The sequence below is a fragment of the Mixophyes fleayi genome, chromosome 11, assembly GCF_038048845.1.
Source record: "Mixophyes fleayi isolate aMixFle1 chromosome 11, aMixFle1.hap1, whole genome shotgun sequence".
Lineage (NCBI taxonomy): Eukaryota > Metazoa > Chordata > Amphibia > Anura > Limnodynastidae > Mixophyes > Mixophyes fleayi.
The window spans coordinates 78,509,797-78,536,237 of NC_134412.1; the positions used below are offsets into that span (position 1 = coordinate 78,509,797).

General features: G+C 38.3%; 2 protein-coding genes across 5 annotated transcripts in view; one reads left to right on the forward strand and one right to left on the reverse strand.

The window, feature by feature from the left end:
• Positions 1–14,437, reverse strand: part of SLC35E2B (solute carrier family 35 member E2B) — a 46,514-nt gene extending 32,077 nt beyond the window's left edge. Inside the window, exon 1 of one of the 2 annotated variants that reach the window (XM_075189853.1) lies at positions 14,324–14,437. The gene's annotated coding sequence lies outside the window, so the exon portion shown is untranslated. Of the gene's footprint in view, positions 1–7,858; positions 7,881–14,323 lie in introns of those variants that run through there. The other variant, XM_075189854.1, reaches the window with a different exon arrangement.
• An 8-nt stretch (positions 14,438–14,445) lies between these two features.
• Positions 14,446–24,823, forward strand: LOC142106824 (uncharacterized). Of its 3 annotated transcripts, none has more exons than XM_075189850.1 (11): positions 14,446–14,592; positions 15,465–16,065; positions 16,163–16,228; positions 17,226–17,279; positions 21,364–21,423; positions 21,595–21,690; positions 21,764–21,841; positions 22,130–22,258; positions 22,343–22,405; positions 22,485–23,151; positions 23,517–24,823. In XM_075189850.1, the coding sequence occupies exons 2-10, from the start codon at positions 15,513–15,515 to the stop codon at positions 22,901–22,903; spliced, it is 1,518 nt and encodes a 505-aa protein (XP_075045951.1). In that variant the 5' UTR covers positions 14,446–14,592; positions 15,465–15,512; the 3' UTR covers positions 22,904–23,151; positions 23,517–24,823. The 3 variants fall into 3 exon arrangements, with proteins under 3 accessions (XP_075045951.1, XP_075045950.1, XP_075045952.1); XM_075189849.1 differs by lacking the exon at positions 14,446–14,592 and adding an exon at positions 14,720–14,774; XM_075189851.1 differs by lacking the exon at positions 14,446–14,592 and having other exon boundaries at positions 15,680–15,768; positions 15,878–16,065.
• The last annotated feature ends 1,618 nt before the right edge of the window (positions 24,824–26,441 follow it).

Genomic DNA, 26,441 nt, shown 5'->3' on the forward strand with positions numbered 1-26,441 from the left:
GGTCTCCCCAAGATTCTCCTCCTATGCCCGATCATGCGAGCCACCAATACCCTTGTCGAGGACTTTAAAGTTCCCAATATAGAAGGGATATGAGACCTTTAGCTGAGGACTGCCTGAGGGAAAGTAACTTGAAACATGTCAATGTCAGTAGGGGCACTGTTCAATTGGAGTCTATAGATGCCATTTCATTTTACCCAAGTCATAAAATGATAGCGCAGCTCCCAATCATGTTCATAAACATCACAAAGAACTGAGGTTCCGTGTACAGAAAGACATTTGCCCATATGTTACAGTAAACTTACACAGTAAAAATATGAGGTCATTATAAATAGCTTTATAATACTTCTGTGTTTACTCACTGTATTAAAGAGCTCTAGGTCACATCTATTAGGATACCCACATACAAGTTACCCATAACCAGCCAAGAAGTAACATTGTAACGAGGACTGTACTTCTAGGTACAGAAGTTCCACAATAGGCTTCATGAAAAAAAAAAAAAAAAAAAGAATACATGGAAAACACAAATCAAGAAAACCAAAAACAGTGTCATTGTACAAACTAACAAACTAATCTCTGCTCAGCCATCCAGCCAAGTACAGTGATCTGGAACTATGTACTTAACAAATAAACCCCACCAATATAGCTGGAGGCTCTCCAGTACTACACCCATAGTAATTTACAGCCTAAACGTCCCAAGCAAACAATAAAATGCAGAACATATACCACATGAAAGTTTCAGCACGTCTTCTGGTATATGTTCTATATTTTATTTTTTTGCTTGGGAAGTAGAGATCTAGCAGAGCCATAAAACACAGCTTTGACATCACTGGGGCAGCCTCATGCTGGAACAAATATGAGGGCAGGGTTTAGTATTAGCATAGGGAGGGCTCCTGGAGTATAGACAGACGATTATGCTATAGACACTTCACACCAAGAAATGTTTGCTTGTTTAGAAGTTGCTGTAACACCAGGTTGTTGTTTTTTTAAATTAAATAAATCAAACAGGTTCAGTGAGGTTTTTTTTGTTTTTTACTGAGAAGGAATCAGTGATGTGCAATGAAATAATTGCCTAATTAACCTTGAAGTCAACAGACAAAAGGACCCTATTGTCCAAGTAAAATCTCTCTGGCAGTTGCGGTTGGTGGTAAAGCCAAAGCAAATAAAACAATTATTTATTGTTGTTTGCATTTTATATACAACATGTCCACTTAAATAAAACAGTCACCATCATATTAATATATAGGGGTGTGGGTAACAGGTATGGTCCTGTCCAAAACAAAAAGCATATGGAATAACGTTAAGGTTGTGAGCAATCTTAACTGACCCTGCTCCTAAGGATTTTTAGGGGATGTCATTCATAATATCACATAGCATATTACTACTACTGCTTTACTGTACACTCCGAACGGCACATTATGTGCTTTGTTAACAGTGGCACTAACCAGTTTGTGTCCTTTTTATTGGTATGTCCTGAAATCGATATATTAAAAAGATACTCCTCTATTGTCCAGTAAGAAAGCGCCTTCTGCCCAGACAAAAAGGTAAAATAATGCTGTGACTGGATGACTATTAAATAACTTTTGGTAAAAATTTATTTACAGCAAATAGCACAGGGCACTTATTTATGTAATTGCGTGTGCACTAATTTTGATATTGTGTGTGTATATATTATGAAATAGGAATTCGTTATCTGAGACCAGGGTAGAAAAGTTGTTTTTCTGTTTAACCTTGCTATAGGATATGCCTATTTCTGATGTACATATCTGATACAATGAGCCTGTGTTTACCAAGCCGCTTGTGTATTGTGATGTGGGAAACTAGTTTGTTTTTTGTTGTTCTGTGTGACTATGTATTCCGAACAGTCTGATGAAAGGCCACATGTTAATTAGATCTTTTGACGTGTGAAGGTCCAACATTAAAGGCAGGAACTTTTAATTAAGACTGGTTTCTCTGCATTTGAAAACCAGGTGTAGGACATCACAGCACTTATAGAATTTCATAGATAAGTGTAAATTTTGTTAGCCTTGAAATACATGTAAATCTATGTTTTGGGAAGCAGGGTACTTCCTGATTCTAAAAATAGACTATTTCTGAACTGTATAAAAAATGAGCTGTGTGAGCATGCAACTGTTCTTCTGATTTCAACATCTGACTTGATCACTGATACCTCTAATCAGTGAGAGCAAATAAACAACTTGCTTCAAAGACCTGCTTGGAAACATCTTTAATATCCTTGTATTCCTGTGATCTACAGATTAGACCCTAAATCTAATCCGTTCTCCGGTTGTCTCTGAGGTTTTGGACCAAAGCGTTTCCAGTACCGCTGCTCTGCCTGCTACCAAGCAGCCCTGGTCAATGTGGTAGGCCAGGGGGATCCATTCACAACAACCCGGATCCATAGTAAGTGGTCCGGAGTTACCAGCCAGGTACACCAGCAACGAGATACGCTAGCAGCGTCAGTGACCCAGAAGGAACGTGGTTCTGAGTGCCATAGAAGGAGCTCAGTGGTGACAGCAGGCCATTCCCACTGCGGCAGGAGGGGCGTATTCATAATAACGAAAGGGGACGGTGGCAAAGTAAGCCCAGCCGGTTCCCAGCAACGGCAGGGTGGCATAGGCGGTCCATCCTGTCACAAATGCCAACACTGAAGGGGGAAGATACTGTGTAATGGGTTAAATAAGACACCCAACAATTACCCAGCAGCCCCTGTGCTAGCCAAACTGATCTGGCTTTGATTCTACACAGGCCTGCCCCATAACCATAACGGGTAGTCCCTGGGCTGGCCAGTGTTGGGCTAATTACTTTTATCAAAGGTGGAGATAGATTTCCGCATTTGGAGCTTGAAAGTTACCATCATTGCAAATGATGCACCTGTGGGGCCAAATACTAAGTATGAATGGCGCTAAATTGTAAAGACAGCGGAGCTTGGATTCTAAAGGCAAGAGTACCATTTACTCCATTAGTCATTTTACCTAACTAGTGCAGCTACATGGACGGTTGCATTAAGAAAACACACATTTAATAAAAAGATTTAAAACAGAAAAAAAAAAAAAGGAAAACGCATGGTTCTGTAATACAAAGTGTGCAGATATAGGGTTTTATGGGCCCAATGCTACCCCCTTCACCCACGGGTGCCTCACTAGGCCAGGGAAGTCTACTCAGTACCTTCTAAAATTCATATAGTCACTCAGACAAATGCAGTTAGAAAGTAAAGCAATACATTAATTGTAATTAAAACAATCACTAGATTATGTGCAGAAGTAAATACCAGGCAGGTTTACCACATAGTCTGTCCTTTACCCCACTAGCTTAAGGAGTTAGTCACCTGGCTGTCCAGACTTGACGACCCATGGATATCTCTCAGCTGCATATGTAGACTCTGGTAGAGAACGACAGCTCAAAACCAGACCTTGCTCCTTTCATGAATGAAATCTCAGAATGAACACCCCCCTCCCCCTGGAGTAGCTTCTTATATCTATGGTCTAATTTCCACAGAGCTTTCCCCTCTCTGGCCAAATCCCTGCCACAGGGTTGCCTACTCTGAAATGAAAAACAAGTCCCCCAAAAAACCCAATTTACAGGGGACCGTCCTTTTCTAGAATACTAATTTATACACTGAATCTACATTTAGAAAACCTTTATAAAACACAAGAGGACACATTTCTACACTGATATGGCAAAAGAATAAGCAAATGCAGTAAATTACCCTTTTGAAATGGGGGAAACAGACATGGCTGCAGGTTCAATAGTCATCCCCAAATACACACAGATTCTTATTAACCATAATTACACCACATCTTTGCCCCAGCAAGTAAAAAAGGCTAGATCCACAACATACGTGAATTAAGTATAATGTATGCAAGGACACTGGTATGTCTATACCACACAGCCCCATGTCATAACAGTATAAGATAGGGCTCTGAAAGCAGTCATCTGACATGATCAGCTTACTGAATGGGACGGGAGGGTGTTATATAGCAGTGTTACCTCTATAAGTGCAGCGATCGTACAGACACAGCAGGTTATTTCAGTAGGTTGTTGCAGATCCATCTTCCTGGTGAGCCACTAACTGACAACACAGCAGCCAATCGAAATCCACCTTAATATATGGCCCAGCCCATCTATTCTCACATGACTTTCAGCTATTAGGGGGCAGGCAGGTGTTTGCGTGACTGACACATGAAGTGTCCTTTTAGGAAGGAGTGTGGAGTGTAAGGGAGTAAAATGAAGTTTCTGACACACGTGTATTGTAAAGCCCAAAAACCCGCGACAAGCAAAACAACCCGCAACTGGGGAAATAAAACAAGCCCAATTCCACTTGTCATAAGGCAACTGTGATTGCCTGGGCCTCTCCTTGTTAAACATTGGTCAGTGCTGGACTAGAAGGCCACCGATATACAACAAACAATATACATATTTACAATGAGCTACAATGTCCGCTTGTCAACCTGTAATTAGACAATGCAGCTGTGGTTAACAAAAGCAAGGGCTATAAAAAGGACTTGCTATAATCTATAGCAAGTGAGAAAGGAGAAACAGGATGGTTACAGTGTTATCGCACTCGTTTCATCACACAAACACATCTTTAAGAGAAGACGTGTCACAGTCATGTGATGTACCAAATGGAGCTCCTGTGTATCTATTACATAAGCAGAGAGAAAAACAGGATACACCATAACTAAAACAGAGCACCTTTATCAACAAGATGCACAAATCAACTGGGGAAACTGAATAGGACTTTTGGGGGGGGGGGGGGGTTATACAATAAGACATGTGACGCACAAGGCCTGAGGCTGTTCAGACAAGGTCAAGTGATGACCCAACCCCCTGCAGCAAATGAATCACATCCAGGGAACAGAACTGACCTGGCTACAAGAGCAGACATTCTATTCTTCCCCTATCGTGGCTCTAAAACAATCACTTGCAGACGAGCTGCATAAAGCAGGGGTGGAAACGAAAATGGGAGGATTTATCCAGGTCCCAAATTGCTATGGATGACAATATAAATTATCTGCATAGAGAGATGGGAATTATAAACAATAAATTTAAGGGCCTATAAATGTGAGGGCCTAGAAATACGCAAAATGCAGAAATGCCAGAATGTACAACGTACCTACAAATAGTAGGGTCTGACATGCTGGAGACTTTTCCTTCATCTTCTACCGTTAGTTACAGACACTCAACACACCATGGATAGGGCGCGTAGATCCCTGAAGCCTTGCACAAAACGTACTGAATCCCTCTAAACATATTACATACATGCACTCTTACATAATGAAAGATCAGATATGCTTTGCTAGATACTTTGATACATATGCCATCCAATATACTTTGCTAAAAGAAGGGAATTAATAGACTACTACTTGGGCCCGTACAGACAAGGACTTAAATATTGCTGGTAATTTCTGTTTCACCTAATCAGACTATGCAGGTAACCCTAATTCAATTAAATAGCCCACAGAAGATATGGCCTCCTCACCAGGCTCCTTGTGCAGCAAGATGGGTGTGTTAGGGAATTTAGACTGTAAGCTCCAATGGGGCAGGGACTGATGTGAGCGAGTTCTCTGTACAGCACTGCGGAATCAGTGGCGCTATATAAATAAATGGTGATGATGAATCCAGACAGACTAACCACGAGAAGAAGGAAACTAACAGTGAAAGACTCTCTGGGTGAATCCCCTTTACACTTAGGGCTAGATTTACTAAGCTGCGGGTTTGAAAAAGTGGGGATGTTGCCTATAGCAACCAATCAGATTCTAGCTGTCATTTTGTAGAAAGCACTAAATAAATGACAGCTAGAATCTGATTGGTTGCTATAGGCAACATCCCCACCTTTTCAAACCCGCAGCTTAGTAAATCTAGCCCTTAGTGTCTTCATGCCTTTCAATCACAGTCAGTAATACAAACATCAGGATCCAATGTTTATAACCCCCAATGTTAGGTGTTTTGAGAACCATAATATTTGGACATACGCTGACTAAATCACAAAGGCTTGGAAGCTCATCATTGGAATATTTGCCTATTCTTCTCTGACAGTAATATGAATTTGTGAACCAGGAAACCAAGGCAGTCATGCAAGTTCTTGGTACTTCCCTTGTCTCACTGTCATACTAAAGGTCAGATGTTCTACAGGTTTTGCGTGCTTGTTTTTTGTTGTTTTTTTTACATCTCAGCAGTTTATTATACAACTATTATAATAAATGGGTAAATAAAGATTCAAATTGTGTCTCAGAATTCACCTCACACTAGAAGAAAAACTTTAAAAATGGATATTGGGTGTTCATCTCTTAATGAACAATTTCTTGTGCTCATCATTATATATACACATAATAGCCAGTGACGTAAGTATTGCTAACGTTCTGTAATGAAGGCTATTAGAGTATGGATGTACTGTTCTTAAAAGAAGAATTATTTTCTGAATTTGAGTTCATCACAGTAACTACACCTTAGGACAGAGGTGCTCAAACCCAGTCTTCGAGAGCTACCTTCATGTTTGCAGGATTTCTTTAATCATGCACAGGTGAGTTGATCTATTTTTCTGGGTCAGTAATTATCCCACCTGTTTCTACAGGCAGAAATCCCAAAAACATGACCTGTTGGTAGCTACTGGGGACTGGGTCTGAGCATCTATGCATTAGGGTCTTCTTGGCTACCCCACGATTCTATATTTACTACAACACTACCTATCATCAGACAGACCATTGCCTTCCACTTTTCCTCTCACCCACCCTAAGGATTTAAAGTGATATAGTCTTCAGACTGAAATAAATCACATTGTACCTAACCCTCTACCACCAACGTCACTAATCAGTATCAAAGGCAAATTACTAAACCGAGACATATACAACAGCATATTTTCTTGTGGGTTTAAATCAACATGCAAGTATAATTTACTTTGATCCATATATTAAATTCCCTCAAAAGAGATTTATTGCTTTTAATCACATATCAGAAACAAAAATAAATAAATAAATAAATTGTACGCTCTCACACCCCTCTATGGTTACTATGAAGTATTCAAAGGCCTATAACTCATCTAATCACAGCAACGCAATGGTGTGGTCAAGTTGATCAGCACCTCGTTCCCCCTAGTAGAATATGGTGATAAACAATCATTGTCAAAGACTAAAAGATCTTAATATGCATAGTTTGGAGCAGAGAAGGTAACAGGGGGGACATGATAGAAACTTTCCAATATATTAAAGGGTTTTAACAAGGTACAGGAGGAAAACATTCGTCAAAGGAAGAGAAGTATTATAACAAGAGGACATGCACTGAGACTGGGAGGGAAGTAGGTTCAGAGGAAATACTACTTCACAAAACGGGTAGTGGATAAGTGGAATAGCCTCCCATCAGAGGTGGTAGAGGCCAATACAGTGGAGCAATTTAAACATGCTTGGGAGAGACATAGGAATATCCTTACAAAGAACTAAGGATCAAATAAGGTTACCACAGGTTAAACAATGGGCAGACTGGATGGGCCAAGCAGTTCTTACCTGCCATCAAATTCTATGTTTCGCATAGGTAAACTCAGATGACCTCAATGAACCATACAGGTGCATCCAGTGTAGACCACAAGTCATTTCCTCTTACCTGTTTTGACAAGCTTCAAAGAATAAAAATGTGATGTTATTTTAGGTGGCAACTTCAGTGCTATTATGGAACCACATACTGGAAAAATCCACAACAAAAACCTATCAATCACCTTATCCTGGCTCCCAGATACAGCGGGAACACGTGAAAGAATTAAGACAGTTTGTTATCTGGAGAACCAAACATCCGGCAATAAAAGTCTAACATTTTGTTTCAACCCTTATCACTCCTATTCTAGAACAGACATGGCTGTCAGACAACTCACAGACTCTAGTATAGATCCAATTACTCAGCGTCCATCAATGCTGTAACTGCCCAGAGGCCAGCCTCCCATGAAGACTGCCTGGAAATACTGCAATTCTTTAGAACTAGATACCAAACTACTTTTAGAACAGTTGACACCAACTCAAATGTCCCCATGAACACAATATGGGAGGAACACAGAGCGACAGTATGAAACAAGATCATTGGATAAGTTTCCTATTGCAAAAAAACAAACAGAACATGATCCTTACCTCAATAACACAGATTTGGCATAAAGAAAACATAACCCTTCCACAATAAACTTATATATGACTCATTAAAGGAGTATTAAATGTTATACTGTTAGAAAGAAACTGAAAATAAAAATACAATAAGGTAGACATGCTGAGCTCATAGCTTTGAATGCTGTACTTAAGATTCAGAATAAAAAAGGTAAGCTACATCATGATCCAGGTCACATCAACCTCAACTTTAAAGACTACAAAAAGCCACTTTACAATCTAAACCAGAGTTGGCTAACCTGTGACACTCCAGGTGTTGTGAAACTACAAGTCCCAGCATACCCCTCCAGCAATAAGCTGCTATATATTGGCAAAGCATGCTGGGACTTGTAGTTTCACAACATCTGGAGTGTCACAGGTTAGCCAACACTGATCTAAACGCTACCAACCCAAAACAATCTAATTGGTCATACACAGGTGTATTTTGACAGCTATCACAGAATAAGAAATAAATATCTTCCTTAAACCCAAAAATAAATATTTAAAGCCCCAGACCCTGGTGGATTTACTACGGCATAATACAAAGAGGTTTCTAAAAATACCCATGTACCATTTAATAAAACTTTATAATCAAATTCTGAATAGAGAAACATTTGACTCAGAAACTACTAAAGCCAAAATAGCCTGGTAAAGATCTAAATACAGACTCCTACTCGTTGATTATGACCTTCAATTAATTAGATTATTATTATTATTATTATTAAGTCTTATTGATCCAGATCAAATAAGCTCCATTCCACAAAGATAAGCTCAGGAGAATGCAAGAATAATTAAATTGATAAGCCACTTCAATAACCACAAAAGACCCTCTCTAAAGCTGGGTACACACTACACTGTATTCGTCCAATAATCGGCTCAAACAGCCGACATACGACCGCTCGTTCAAAAGTCGGGTCAGTGTGTGCAGTGACACGATGGTCGAAAGTCTGCCCAAATGGACGATTAGCGCCTCATTTGGTTGGTCGTACCGTTTAATATTTTCGTTCCAATCTCGTTTCCGCTGTGTAGTGTGTATAAACTTCCGACCACAGTGAGTACAAAATTACAGTCATTGCTCACGACAACATGGCTGTAAAAGGTCGCTAACGGGACGTCCGCTCTTCCCTTTATCGTCCTAAACAAGGCTAGTGTGTATGTAGTCCATGGACCGAGCGATCGGACCATCGATCGCATGTAAAATCGCTCGGCATAAAAAGTTGGTCGAAATTTCTGTAGTGTGTACCCAGCTTAAGGCTGGGTACACGCTACAGAAAATTTCTACAGATGCAACATCTTTAACGATTTTACCAATGACAGGAAAAAAAAAAAAAGTCCAGCCCAGCATGCCGATTCATGTGTACACACTAAACAGATTTTACAAGATTTACCTTCAGATCTGTGCTCTATATCGGTCATAAACATTGGCTGCAAAGATCCTGACTCTGCACACTCTATAGCGATCTATGGACACTGCCGGTCCTGAGTGCATACACACTGCAGTATTAGAACGACATCGTTCCATTGTTAAACGTCATTTTTAGTCCGGTTTAAAAATCAAAAGATTCAATGTGCTTTGGTGCAATAATCGTTCATCATTGCAGTGTACACATTAATGTGGCAATCTGGCCGAACGGTCGTTTATTGTGTGATTGGCCCAATAAGCATCTGAAAACCCTGTAGAGTGTGTACCCAGACCAATACCAACTACCCTTGAATGCAGAGATGGCTTTTGATCCTGACAAAACTTTACAATCTATACAGAACACATTTCTATCAGGAGGGTTAAAGCCTAGAATAAAGTGTGTAATACTGGCTGATAAAGAACGACCGGGAGCTCAGAGGAGAGACAGGTGAAATTGGAGGAAGACTAAAAACAACATAACCTCTGGAACAACCTTTGTTTACAGAAAGAGCGGTCATGGAATAGTTTCTTAGCATCTGTGGTGGGGACTCTGTACAATAATTCAAATAAGCATGGGACAAGCACTTTAATATTAAAATCAGTAAATATTTGATGCAAGGTCTGTGAATTAGTCCAGTATTCAGGTAGAGAAGACATATGAACAAGGGGAGGAGAATAAGTCTGAACACATTGACAAGATTTGCCAAGTGCTGTTGGGTAACAGATGTCATGAAAAATATTAATTATCTGAAAACCAGTTTACAATGTAAAGTCTACCAGACCATAGTTGTCTTAAGTGATTAAACAATGAATAATTGTAAAAGTAATTGCACACAAGCACCAAGGACCAAACCCAATGTTGATTTGAATAGGCAAACACTAGGCGACATAAATAAATTGTATTGGTGCAAACTGATGCAAAATACACACTTAAAAGGATTACACCAATACATTACTTATTCTAAAAGCAATAATGCATGTATGCAAGATGTATTTTAAAGTGTTGTGCTTGCTGAGCCAAGACAGTATTGCACAATCAGCCATGTTAGTTCAGCTAACGGGGGACACTGTTCAATTTGAAGTCTTTTGATATTAAAAGGCTATGGGGTAGATTTACTAAAGCTTCTACAAGGAAAAGTGGATCTGCAGCCCATAGCAACCAATCAGTATTACCGGAAGTGAGCAAATGTTCAAATACTCATTAGACTAATCAGACTCTTTAAATAAACTCAGAAGAGAAAAATATGATGACAAGTCATCTACGTCTACCATGAAACTGTGAGAATAGTCATTGCTTTTAAACAAAGTAAAGACCTGCTTTATCTCTACATTTTGGGCTCATGGGAGCTTTTACAAAGCTGACATATAAGAACAGTGTTATCTTCGAGTGGTGAGATTGCAAAATACTGGTATCTTATGGCTTTATACCAAGGCTAATTGTCTAGAGGGACTTGTCCTAGTTCCTTACATAATTTTAACCACTGCTACCTGTCCAGATTTCTACTCAAGACACTTTTAAGACAATAGCCGTCTGTTTCTGTATTTTTAAATATGCAAGCATATATATTCTTTTATTGAACCCGTAATGATGGCTTTTTAAGAGTTTTAATTTATTAGCTTTACATTTTATTACATTTTTTGTTTTGTTTTTTTCACTATGGTATCTGCTTAGTAAATAATGCTTTGCTATACATGTTTTATCTGGATTAAAACTAGCACAACCTTTTTCTTTTGGTGTCATTATGTATCCAAGTCTTAGGCCAAAATCTCTCCTCCTCCAGTGAACCATCATTTAAGATAAGGAGCAAGACCTTTAAATATCTGTTTTAGGCAGGAAAATGTGTGTCATTCTAAATTGCTCTCCAAGGACAAGTTCCCCTGAGAACAGGCCAAGGGAAAGGAGACAGCCATCCTCCAGAAGGCATTCAATGTCACGGCAAGGGGTCTGCTGGGCACGCAGAAAACTGGCATTGCCCGTGCGAGACATGCTGTAAAGAAGTACTGCAAGATAAAGAGCCAAGCAACCAAAATATAATACCCCGAGTTCAACAACCTGTGATGGAGGGAATATCAGATTATTTATAAGAGGACTAATAAAAGTTCCAGATTTAAGCTTGGACAAAAATGACCTCCTTTTTTTTTTACCCGTTGCAATTGGAGGGCAGGAGGAGGGGGACATGAAGGTTTATAGTTTTCGTTTTTAGCTGGTAGGCCCTTAAATGTACGCAGTTGAGGCCGCCAAAAGAAGGCGAGATCTGAGACATGCTATCCAAATCTTAAGGACAACATGGATTTTACTTTGTTGGAAGAAATAAAAAAGTCATAGATGAATGGCAGATACAGCATAGAAATATTCATTTTAAAAATCATTTCACCGGGCTGTATCCAGTACACATTTTATGGGATTCAGAGATAGACACAATTGATAAGATGGTGAAGCATGTTACTGCATCCATTAGAGATCTCATGAGCATAATAATGGAGTCGGATCTAAAGAAGTTTTTATGTGACAACTGGGACATCCTGTCGCCCAGTTCTTGCACTTACCTTGGTAACAAAACCCTGAAAAGGTTTGGATGTATCGTATTGGAGAAGCTCTTCTCTACCTGAATTGCTACTATTTCCGGGATCAGGATACCAAGAGAATAATAATAAGAATAGGGGTGACTTTAGCCTGGATGAATTATACAGATAGACTCATATTTAACATATATTCGTACTAGAAATAGACTGTATCAGCATCAACAGCGTCACTGAACAAATCATTACAAGAAATGTATCAGCACAAACAGAAGATTCTGAGATAACCATGAAAAAAATAAAATAAAAAAATAATCATCTAACTGGGCAGCACGGTGGCTTAGTGGTTAGCACTTCTGCCTCACAGCGCTGTGTGAAGTTTGCGTGGGTTTCCCCTGGTTGCTACGGTTTCCTCCCTCACTCCAAAAACATACTAGTAGGTTAATTGGCTGCTATTAAAATTGACCCTGGTCTCTCGCAGGCTGTGTGTGTTAACGTTAGGGAATTTAGACTGTAAGCTCCAATGGGGCAGGGACTGATGTGAGCGAGTTCTCTGTACAGCGCTGCTGAATCAGTGGCACTATATAAATAAATGGTGGTGATGATGGACTGCTTTGAATTTCAGCCTTTCATAACACAGGAGACAGGGGGTATAAAATAGGGACATATAAATTAGTTTCACAACACACTTTTAAGCTGCACTAACACCAATTAATGTTTTTACGAAAGTGCTCACACCCCTAGCTGGAACCCCCAGGAACTGATACATGCAGACATTTCTGAGGATGGCAAATTCATTTTTGCAACTACTTTGATATTATTGAACATACATTGGGTGGTCAATCTGCTTATTGTGCGGTTTGTGAAAGCAGAATAGAAGTTGGAGTCACCCCCTAATTAGGATCTTCAAGCACCCCTTACACTGCCAAGATCTGTATCCTTGCGAAACTTCACATAAAGATTCTAGTGACCATAATGTAGAGGGGTATTAGAGGTTCTTGTCTTTTCACGCAAATATCCAAAAATATTTTTTCTTCCCTGAACAAAATAGAATTAACGGTAGTTTAGGACTTTGTTCCAAAGGTTGCATCTTCTCTTCATCTCAACGTAGAGGTGGTTTTAATGTTTTTTATATCATTTTCCTGATTCAAAGTCTTCCTAAGACAAGGAGTGATATAACCTGGATCTGGTTACAAGTGTATTTGAAAAAAACACATTTGTGACCAGTAGGATAAAAAAAAAAAGTCTAATAGCCACTGAAAGAACTAACCGGTCTTTATTTCACACCCTTATTAGACACTCATTTCTGTGAGTCAATCCGTAATAAAAAAATCTATTTATGTTCTGACTTAATAGGAAATGGAAAATCAGTGACCTTCCTGTAATTTGTAATTACAGTATTTACCTTGTGCCCATTTATGGCAGCAATTCCCACCCATGGTCTTATTTACTAAACTTAGAATTGTTTAAAATACATTTTATTTTCATTTTGCTTTGAAAGAAGGTCAATCCTGTTGGGATTGAGAGAACACTAACACTTTATGGTGAGGAAAACAACATTACAGCAAGCCCAACAATTTTCCATTATATTGCCACAGACTTTACAATAAATGCAAGAAAAAAAAAAAAACTACAAACAATGTTTAGTCTAAAAGTAAACATGACATAACCAACTGAATATAAAACCACATACTATGTAAATATGGACTTCTTATCAAATACATAATAAGGAAGTGTTTGTCAGATTGATGAAACTATAAATAAATTCAATATAGAATATATTCAATAGTCTAACTTTTGGCAAGTAGCAATGATTCTATCTAAAGCACATTATACAGTCAATCTATGCAGGAACATAGTATTTTTATTATACATTTGAAGCGTACCACTAATAAAAACCAAAACAATGGTACACAGTGACATGTGGGAGTGCAATCTGCCTACTGAATACAAGTGACAGACAAAGAAGCTGATGTCTGTATGCATTTAAGTAATATACAAAGACCAATACGTGTCAAAGTTTATAGTATAGGCAATACCCCTAAAGGCAATGCACAAAGTCTCAACTGATTGGATAATAGAGGGGTTAAAGTCCCCCCCCAAAACTAGGTCAGCTGTACTTGGATGAGCTGGCAGGGGCCTGGTATTTTCCTTAGAAGCCGGGGACTGGCCTGAATGCACAGCCGCTCAGCTCGTATCCTGCTGCGGCCCCAGCGCTAGCGGTGACCCGGTCCGGGGATGTAGGGTGGATTTAAGCAGGGAGGGTTTTTAGGCAGGTACTCACCATATATCCCCCGCTCCGGCAGTTCTACCTGTTCTCCATAGCGACACGGTAACCAAGTGCCAGTAAGGAAGATCAGCAAGGCATAGTCCCCGTCCAACAGGCTGAGGCCATTGACATTACACAGATAGTCTGACACCTAGTGGAGACACACGGAAAAGCAGCTGAAGCTATTACTAATAGATCTAAACCAACGCGGTATTCAATTGTCCGCGTAATCACGCATTTTAACGCGGACATCTCAACCGTTCCAGGAGAACACGGAAATGAAGGTATTAAATTTCAAAACAGAATCCGACCCCTTATAGAAAAAATCCGTGCGAAGCTGGGTTGCCTCCGGTTTCCCGCCGTTCGCATTAACCCGCCCCCATTCCTATTAAAAGTTTAACCCACCCATTGCAAGCAACCATTTTGCTGTGATTTGAGACTGATCCCTATAAGCCTCTGGTTATTGGTGATTATTATGGCTTTGGTTTGCTCATTTTACTGTACATTTTTATATCATTTGCATTATAGATACCCTTTTGAACAGATTACTCCATACACATGTTACATTCTATTAACACTACACTGTATATTAGATTGCCTATTACAATTTATTGCATAGTGAGACAAAAAAATATTTGTTTAAAATTTTGCAATAGTGTTTTTTTTGTGTTATAGAAATAGATTAGATATAACAGTTTTATATTAGTTTGACAGTTTTTTGTATGAAATATAGTTTACTTTAGAAAAAATTAGACATGGTTTATTAGAAATTGTGTTTAAAATATTTCAGATCGAAAAATCCCTGGGGGGGTATTCAATTGTTCCTCCGGCCGCCGGAAAAATGAGCGCTCTAAAACTATTACCGTTTATACGGTAATTACTTGCTGAATTTCATAGCTGCGAGATGAAATTCAGCGAGTAAACTACCGTATTAACGTTTTTTCCGCGCAATGTTACCGTATAAACGGTAATAGTTTTAACGCGCTCATTTTTCCGGCGGCCGGAGGAACAATTGAATACCCCACTAAAAGACTTTGCAGAGAGCTATATATATATATATATATATATATATATATATATATATATATATATATATTTTAATAGCTACTTGCATTATAGTTGTATTTCAGCTAGATTATCTATATATCTACCTCAGGATGTCCCTGGTATGTAGGGAAAAAAAATTCTCGATAAGTTCACAAGGATGGAGAAGATATCGGCAGAGAAAGACTGGCAGCAAGGAACAGAGGAGAGAGACCGAGAACAAGAAAGCAGATGCCAGAGATTTGTTCAAGGCATGTCAACTAGACCCTTACAGCAATCTACACGGGCTGAAGAAGACACTGATGAGGATGATTCTGAGGAGGGCGACAGCAAGCTCACCAGAGGACCTCGATTCACTAAGGAGCAGAACAACATCCTGGTGGACAAGATCATTGCAAACTACGAGGTCCTCTATGGTAAACGAGCACATGTAACAAGTTACCAGCAGAGGCACAAGATTTGGTGTGACATCTCTGCAGAGGTGACTGCTTGTGGGCAAGTCCCTAAGTCTGTTGAGCATTGCAGGAAACGGTACAGGGACTGCAAGCGGACTGTAAAGAATAAGATGGCTGCGTCCAAAGGAACTTGTGGTGGCAAAGCTGTAAAGATGAAAGACTGGGAAGTGAGGCTGGGGGACATCCTGGATAATGTACTCGTGGAACGTTGTGAAGGTGCTGTGGACACATTGGATCCTTTCACATTTACATCAGAAGGTATGTATATATGTAGCTGTATGCGATGTGTTTGTAAAACATATTTGAAATTTTTACAAATTAGAACAAATTAACCCACTATTATATTTTTTTGTAGAGCCAGCTTCAAAACGCCCAGCGAAGAAGTCAACAGGACGTCCTGAGAGAGTTGCCACTTATGGTGGTAAGTTGTTGTTTTGGGTTTTTTTTGAGTATATTCACATACATATATATTATCATACAAACACATGTAAAGATATTTATATACACACATCACCCATGTCTACAGTATATACAAACACCCACAGCCTATGTTATAATTGTCAGGGGGTGAGTAGACTGTATATTGGGTTGTATGTATACAGAATATAAAATGTGTGGTTGTGTGTATGTATGCAGTCCACTCACCCCCTGACAATTATAAGATAGGCTGTGGGTGTTTATATACTGTAGATATGGGGGGTATGTGTGTAAATATAAATGTGGTAACTCTATACACACATTCACAATCACCCCTGTCTACCATATAAACCCAACCACCCCTATGTATAGGATATAACCCCCCCCCCTGTCTATATTATTCCATTTATACCCAAATAAATAAAATATAGACAGTGGTTATATATACTTTACATAGTGGTGGTTGACTATATACCGTAGACAGGTGTGTGTGTACATTAGTATACATATATACAAACCCCAATATACAGTTTGTACAACCCCTGTTTGGAGTATTATATTTGCAATAAAGACTGTAGATAGTGGTCTGTGTATATACTGTAGACAGGGCTGGTTGTATATATGTGATATATATATAAAAACTTATGATATGAGAGATATATAGAAATGAAAAGTTTTTACATATTCACGCATATAAAACCAACCCCTGTCTACAGTGTATATACTCAACCCAGTCAACTGTATAAACACACCACTATCTATAATATATACCTACCTGAATCAACTGTATATATACACACACCATTTACAGTTTATACACAAACCTTTATATATTCAAATTATCAGTGTATGTTTGGAATAATATGGTCAGGGGGTGTATATACCTTACATAGGTGTGGTTGGGTATATATGGTAGACTGGGGTGGTTGGAATATACAGCAGTTATGGATGTGTGTATACTGTACTAACTTTACATAAAACTAATGTTTTTCTCTACACAGGTAAAGAATCAGTAGTTTCCTTGGAGGGCATGATGAGAAAGACCTACATAGGAGGTAGGTATTTAAAGACATACACACCATCACACGGTGAAGGTAAAATATTAGTTTAAACATTAGTGTAACATACTTATGTAAACATGATCTTCATTTGACAAAGGTTCGTTTCCTAAAGGAAGTCCTCAGGTACCACTAGTAATGTGGGTTTTCACTTTACTAAAAATATATATTTTTGGCGGTAAATCAACAGTTAAAGGTTACAAAGATAACTGTAGATATTAACCATGACGGTACTATTTATTTAATGGACACGTTTTAAAACCTCAGTATATACAATTCAACTTACAACTATTATAATATATGAGAAAGTTATATGAATGTAGTAGAATTATAATATATATTGCTAATACAAATACACGGTTGCAGTAGGTAGCCGTGACTTATTTTTAACCTATAAAAATATATGGCAGTTGGTACAATAGATTTGCCCTAACAATTTGATTCATGGAAGGATAATAAATGAGATGGAAGAAGGTGTATGTATAGAATAAAGAATGGAATTTTAAATATACCGGTATATCTAATTAAATAATACATTAGACCGGCGGTTCCCAAACTGTGCGCCGCGGCTCCCTGGGGTGCCGCGGCGCTGTCACAGGGGTGCCGCGATCGCCCTAGAAAAAAAAAGAAAAAAGAAAAACAAAAAAACAAAAAAAAAACTTACCCATCATCCAGCGCCGGATCCTCCTCCTCACTGACTGCCGGGCGTGACCTCATCACGTTCGTCAGCCTCAGTGAGGAGCAGCAGCAGAGAAGACGTAAGGGAAGAAGGTAAGTAAAGAAGAGTGAAGGGGGGCACTGAGAGAGACGCTGAAGGGGGACAGAGAGACACTGAAGGGGGACACAGGCTGAAGGGGGACAGTGAGACACTGAAGGAAGGGGACAGAGAGACACTAAAGGAGGAGGGCAGAGAGAGAGACACTAAAGGAGGAGGGCAGAGAGAGAGACGCTAAAAGAGGGGGACAGAGAGAGATGCTAAAGGAGGGGGACACAGGGTGTGAGATGGCGAAGAGGGGGACACAGGGTGTGAGATGGCGAAGAGGGGGACACAGGGTGTGAGATGGCGAATGGGATACAGAGTGATTTGATAAAGGGGCACAATGTGATGGTGAAGGGGTCTAAATACATCTTACGTCATTTTGACCCAACTACTTAAAAAACGGGATTACACGGTAATAATTTTTGCTTAGGCGTGCCATGGAAAAATTATGTTGACCCTAAGGGTGCCTCAACCTGAGAAAGTTTGGGAACCACTGCATTAGACTATACAACTGATGTCAACCATAAATGTAACAACTAATTATAAAGACAATACATACATATGTAATGAGTAGGACGTGAGACTGATTAACTAATTTTTATGGTAAAAGATAAGTAATTTATGTGTTTAATATTGGGATATAGATACAAAACAGAACACCTCTACTTCTAAATGAAAGACGTGATTATACTTTGATGTCTAAAACATTTCACTAATAAGTATACAAGTCCCGTTTTTTCTTTCTTTTACTGCAATGACAGATTAATACAATTGGTTCTATGTAATGTCTATCAATTGGTGTGAAAAGTGATTGACCAAAGGGGATTTAAGTATCTTCCAGTAACTACAGACTGGTTAATACTTTGAAATGCGTTGAGCGAAACGCGTCTTGGTAGCACAGCGTCGCAGGATGCTGTCCGTGTGGCACATACAGGCAAATATTAAAGAAAAGGGTCTACTATGTCAGTTAAACTAAGAATTAACTTCTAATTAGTAGGATAATCCTGGTGTAGTTCTCCTCTAAACTTAATTTTTCACAGGAGCTGGACAGGCGATAAGGAGTTATGATTAAAGATATGAGAGATCTATGTGGCTGTCTGGAGATCACCTGTTTGAATAATCCTGACGAGGGATCTATGTACCATCTTTTACACCCAATTATTGTCTCTGCTCATTTAAAGAATATATAGAGCAGTTTGGAAAGGAGACACATGATCCATATAATCACTGAAAGATCATTACTAGGAACAATCTTGTCAGAGGGATATATGCTTAGATCTCTAGATCTATAATGTGGGTGCCTGCACCCACTTAATTTATGAAGTATGTTAAATCACTTTTGGTAAGATAGTTATTGCAAAGAGCACATACTATCGATCAAGAGTGGATATTATCTAGATATGGAGCGGCATTTAATCTCATTCGGATAAATGTTTGCTATTAAATCGGAGAGGTTTTTTGACGACTTAAACTGGACATGCTCAGGGTTTTTTGAGATTGACATATAGTGGCATTTTTAGTGCTAAGATATGCAAGCTATATAAACAATTGAGGACTACTAATAAACACCAGTAATGTCAGATTCAGTCAATGCTCGCATCGTTAATGACTCTGCTTTCTTATCTAGTTATCAGGAACAATCTTTACAAAATCTCATATCAAGAAACTTTGAATGATTGCAGGATTAATTTACTATGCTGACACTGTAGTGTCAAAGAGAGTGTCCAGCACGTATATCCAATCAGTGTCTCTGCTTATCAGAGTGACTTACATGATCATACGGAGATTACTGATTAGAGCAATTTTGTGAAATTAAATTGATAGTCCCCTCTTCATATTGTGGTAAGAATCGCTGTGAAGAGTTATCTATACAAACCACGGATATTTACCACCAATACCCCGTTCACACTGCCTCAAATACCTGGGTTATTGCTGGGGCAAACCCTGGTCGAGGCTGGGTGTGAACAGGGTCCCCTGCATCTACCAGATCGGATGACCTAGGATTCCAACTCAGTTCTTTTGAAGGGTTATTTCCGAGTCCGACCAGGGTAGATGCCAGTCTGAACGGTGAGACCCAGGTTTTTCAACCCGGGTGTCACTGAAAACTATTGAAAGGTAAAAAAAAAAAAATGACATCACAAGAGGAGCCAATCAAAGCTCCTTTTGTGATGTTGCTAGGCAGACCTAGGTTCAGTGTGAACCCGGTCAACCTGGGATTATGCCGGAGTGGGAGGCTCTGTCGCCCACCAATATCCCAGGTTCATATACCCGGGATATTGCCGAGTCGGCATTGTGAATGAAGTGTTGGATATAAAATGGCAGTATATCTTACATGGGTAAATTATCATCACCATTTATATAGCGCCACTAATTCCGCAGCGCTGTACAGAGAACTCACTCACATCAGTCCCTGCCCCATTGGAGCTTACAGTCTAAATCCCCTACCACAGACAGACAGACTAGGGTCAATTTTGATAGCAACCAATTAACCTACTAGTATGTTTTTGGAGTGTGGGAGGAAACCAGGGCACCCACAGGAAAACCACGCAAACACGGGGAGAACATACAAACTCCACACAGATAAGGCCATGGTCGGGAATCGTACTCGTGACCCCAGTGCTGTGAGGCAGAAGTGCTAACCACTAGGCCACTGTGCTGCCGATATGACATAAATATTGAATTGTTAGTTGCTGATATGTGCAAAAACCACATCCATTTTGATACACACTTCGTTCTTTAACCACTGTCTTACACTTTTATTCAATTAAAAGTCAATTTATTAGCGAAATATAAAATAAAGTAATAAACAATAATTTTTATTGAACATTTGTGAACCCTAGAGATCGTCTTCTTTCTATTTTCTTTGAGTTTTAAAACCTGTATTGTTAAGGTCCCCTGAGTATATATTTTTTAGGAAACCCTACTGTATATGGTAAGGTCTTTTTATTGTGCTCGTAGAAAATGGTAAAAAAAAAATGTGTGAACATAGTCCACAAAATATGCACAGTAAGGTCTTTTATACAGTCTAAGCAAACATTTAAGAGACAAAATATATTTTTGTGGAAAATTTCAATTACTTAAACAATCTGTCTAACAGGAATGCTTTTGCGTGATGATTAGCAGCATGAAAACTTGCGTTGGAGTTGTAGTAATGGATTATTTTGGTAGTGTACATATTTTTTTGAAGAGTAACGTATTGTTATTTGGAAATTGTAGTTGTAAAATAATAATTTTAAAAGGTAATTACCTCCAAAGTTTACACTAATATCTGCATGTAAAAGCTTTCGTCAATATTTTTATTTTTTTGGGTTTGTATTTTAGTTCCAACACACATAAACAGGCCCCCATCTCAAAGAACGGAATCTGCTGTACCAAGTACAGGTATGTATAAGTCTAAAGAGAAATGTATATATTTTGTGAGACAATATAATTTTCTTTAAATCAAGTAATTTTTATTGTAGAGTTTAGACAAGACCTAGTATAATGAAATGAAACAAAAAAACAAAACAAGATAAAAGACAATATAATTAATATATCTATATCATCCATTAGCTTCCGCCATCCATGCGGCGAAGGATGTTCACCGGAAAAGATTGGTGGAATCCACACATTGCAGCACTTTCAAAGTATCAGAAAAAAGAAGAAAAGGTATTTTTAAAACTATATAATTAACCTCTTCTAAATAGAAGGTCCGCCAAATGTAAACATGTTCTCATTTCAGAGACTGAGGTAGAAGAGTTTCCACGGACCTGTAGGGCTGAAGTGGCGGCATTTGTGAACATTTCTGATTCAGACAAAGGTGAAGGTTCTTTATAAGTCTATATACAGCAATATACTGTTTACATCAAACATATAAGACATAACATATTTTTTTTTATTTTTTTTTTAAAAACTTGCGTTGGCATTCCTGGAGGAATACCATACATGTAATTTGATGGTGATATTGTAATTTTGTTTGATTAGTTTCTTTGGCTTATCTTATTGACACTACTTTGTGTACGCATCATGTATTGAACATGTTGTTCGATCTCGCTAGTCATTGGTATGATTTTTTTTTTTTATAATATTTTCACTATATATTTTATAGAGTACATACAAGACACATCTCGAGACGATGGCAAAGACCTCCGCAGAGAGGAGCGAGTAGTGAGACCTCGTGCAGACAGCAAAGTGACACCTATTGAGGACAGTAAATACAGTCTTGTGGCGGATTATGGTTAGTAAATAAGCTTTTGAAATGTTTTTAGGGTAAATCAAATGTCTTATTAAAAAAATAAATGTCTTATTGTCTCCTGTATAGAATCAGAAGATTCGCATCATTCTGTTTATGACCCGATGTCATCACGAATTCCTGTAGCCCAGCGTAAGTGCACTGTTAAAAGGTGATTCAATTTTTTTTTTTATTATGATAATATTAAGATATATATTTTATTATATTCTAGATCCCACAACAGGTTTTGAGGCCCAGTCCCAAACGTTTGCTCATTTGGAAGACTCCTCACGAACCAAATTGCAAACTGGACAAGGCCAACCATCAGCATCGCACTTTCAACGATTCGCCAGTTTTGCGAGAGATATGGAAGACTCGCAGGAAGCATTCAGGAGAACAGTGGAGGAAAACCTGAGGGGGATCAGAGACGCCATGGTTGCATTGATAGATGAATTGAGACAACAGAGGCAACTACAGACGACCACCAACAGAGACATTGCCACCATTCTTTCGGGAATCCTAGCCACCCAAGACAGAGTCGAAAAGAATCAAGCACGGATGTCCAATGCTCTGGAACAACTTGCTCTCAGCCAACAACAGACTGCCTCTGTAAATGTCCTGATCGCCACAAGCCTGCAAAATTTGTTGTAAGAAATGAAAGCAAAAAGACAGTTTCCCAACCGGTCTGTCAACTTTCCAGATTTCAATATATCAGGTACCATCCCCCCAATTGGCACAACAACTTCCACATGGTATGTTGGGAACCAGCTACAGTACACCAGAGACACCTGTGATCCAAGAGTAGAGTCAGCCCAGATGAATTGCAAAGTGCTAGAGGAAAACTTCTGGAATCATCGTCATCTGAGGATCCACAAATGGAATACACTCCAAAATGAAAGGTATTAAAATTAATATAGTAACGCTGCGGAATCAGTGGCGCTATATAAATAAAGGGTGATGATGAATATTGTTGTTAAAATATTTTATGTTTTTTATAAAAAATAAATATTGTAAACTAAATTTTTTTTTCTTTTCTTTAGAGGAACATTATGCCTGCTCATTGTGCCTAATCACTTTAATGCAAAATATCTGAAATAATATTTGAAATATCTGACTATTGGGGCATTAAATGTATTTATTTTGGTCTAATTATATTTGCAAGTGTGGAAAATAAAGGTTATTAAAAACCTTTATTATAAGTAATGTCTTATGAAAAAAAAATAAAAAAAAAAAAAAAAAATTTTTTTTTGTAATCTTTAATCAGAAAGATTTCCCTAACTTCAGGAACTCTGAGACTGTGGAAGAATTCAACAAATTAAAAGATGATCCAAAATGGTAATTTCACAAACATAAGGTATTGAAACAATTGATGTTAGTAATATTTGGGTGATGAGAAAAATCTTGTGGATAGATATTGTAGCAAGAGCACTCTTGTCACACGTGCACCCTGCATCCATCAGTCACATGGACAACGTCTTGTTGCAAATGAAATTGTTGCATCACAATATCGGCAAACTACTTTGTCAGGACGACACCAGGAAACCTATATTTGACTATACAGCAGTTCCCCTTACTACCAGCCGGCCACTAACTGGCATCGGTTGCAATGCACATATGCACAATAGTCTCTTATAGTTGACTCCTCCCACATCCTTGGGTGACTGACAGGTGACCCTCCCACTTTGCCTTTAAAGGAAGTCTCCTCAGGTGCTCTGTAACTCCAATTCAGTACAGACACCCCTTTCAACTCTGCTGTTAGCTGTGGAAATAAAACACTTTAAATGTAGAAGTGTGATTTTTACGTGCATGTTTTACTTTGTCACATGTCTCAGAACCAAATGTAATGCGATACCTGTGTTACCTGGTCTGCAGCCTTAAGCTGCAGATTCCCCTGGACCTCACCTGTGTCTATGCAGGAGAGGTGTGGCAATTAGATCTCTTTGTAAGTATAATATTTATATGCTGCAAGTGGAAATGGTCACCCTAGAAAAAAATGATTGCATATTCAATTAGTTTTCTGTATCGCGGCATTGTGCGGCCATGCACATAAAGTGCAATTACAGTTCCGCTATATTGCAGATTTTCCTTCACATCCCTATGGGGGGTGAAGGGAAATCTATGGTTGTATCGGGAAGGAGGCAGCTGCACGCAGCCACGATCCCGCAAGATAACTGAATATGACCCTTTGTGTTTTACAGTCATGCAAATGATAGTAATAAGTAAACTGTTGAGAAATATATATTACCATTGTTACTTTTATAGTACAAGACGGAATACTGAAGATAGTTTGTTAATGAAGCAAGATGTTTATATGAAGAAGTAAATTGTAAAAAAAAAAAAAAAAGGTAATCAAATTAAATTTGACAGCCAAACCTTTTTATTGTAGATTATTGAATTTTTTTTATTTAAAAATGTTCTTAAAAAAAAAAAGTTTAGTTCACAGATTGCAAAATTATTGGTATGTCCTCTGTAAAAACCATCTAAACCTGTATTTGCAATAAACAAGTGGCTAGAGAGATTAATAGTTTTCAAACATAAATATATGTGTGCTATTAAAAAATGTTAATTTTCCTTTTGTGTCTTTCTTTATTCTATGTATATGGTTAACATACATACAGACCATATACAAAAGTTAATGTTAGAGGTAGGATAAGCTTGTGTGATCTATTTTTTTTTTATTTATTTTTTTTAAATGGTATTACATCTGTATTCCAGTTTATCCTACCTTCATTGATTAACGGACTCATCCAAGCCTATAGCGGACTCCTATACCATTTCTTAGGGATTTGATCTTTCATTCAAGAAAACAAAAAATATTCAACTTAAATATTTGTTCCCTAAAAAAATGTAGTAACACAACATATTTCAAGATATATACAATAAATGTTTAGAAACAGATCAATAATTCATTTAACATCTTTTAAACATAACATAAGTTTTTACAATAATGAATGTCCAAATAATGGTTTAAATTATAGTGTTTAAATTCTACAGTATGTTGACAGTCTCTTGAAATAATAGTTCATCTATGGTGAGGTCCAGTCCATTTGAGAAGACACACAGATGTCACCTAAACTTACCTGTCCATGGAGGTGAGGTCTAAGTGCTCCAGTCTACAGTGCATCTCTTGTTCAGCCGATGGGTCCATCTTTAAATACAAAAAATTACTTATAACTAAATTTACTGAGAAGTATGTAAACCGAACCACATTGCTCTTTTCAAGGTTGTCCTGAACTGCAGATTGCACTCCTGGAAAAAAATCATATTTTTTTTATTTATTTTTTTTATTTGGTAACGTTATGTTAGATTTTTCAAGGAAAAACCATTGCTACTTACACGAAGAAAAATCAGCAATCACACGCTAGCGGACTTGACTGCCAATATCCGGACCCTCTGCTGTAGCTGAAGAAAGGTCTTGATCCTGCAATACAGATATTGTGAAAAATGCTGCAAGCAACTGTAGTGGACAGCAAAGTGTGGTGGAAAGATCATAATATAATACCATGAGGATGAGCTGTTCCTCAAACAGTCACCAAGCCATGGTAGTTGGAGCGTGCTCTCCTCGTTTTGTCCATAGTGTAATTTCAAGGCAGGGACAAGTCTCCCGGACATTCTGAGAGAGTTGGCAAGTATACGTTGGAGCAACGTGTTCACGAGTCCAGGAGGCCGATTCCAAACATGGTTCCTACCATCTCTGGGGTGGAATTCTCTTTTGGGTGTTTTATGTTTTTATTTTTTTTATCAGTCACCTGCACTAGAAGGAGTATTACATTTTTTTTATTTGACTTCAGTTTACCCAACATTTGAATTTCCTTATCTCCAGTTTTTAATTTCTAACTAGTAGGAGGGTTATGGTCCCAGGTCTCTCTCTTGACTTTACATATGGAGATATCACCCTCTTATTAGTAACCAAACTTAAATCTTATTTGACTCTTTATAATGTTTTTTTCTATAGTATGTTTCTTGGTGTCCTGTACTTAAATTTTGTTTTGATCAGTAAGCATCAATGGCACTTTATGCTGCTACTTTTTCAGATTAATCTGGCTGCACTCTACAATGTCTTCCTACATGTATTCACAAGAGGGAAAGGGGAGGTAATAATCCCTTTTGGTCTTATTTTTATCTACATATAAAAATGTTTGGTTTATGTAAATAAAAGCAGGTGCCATTTTATATGGGGGGGGGGGTA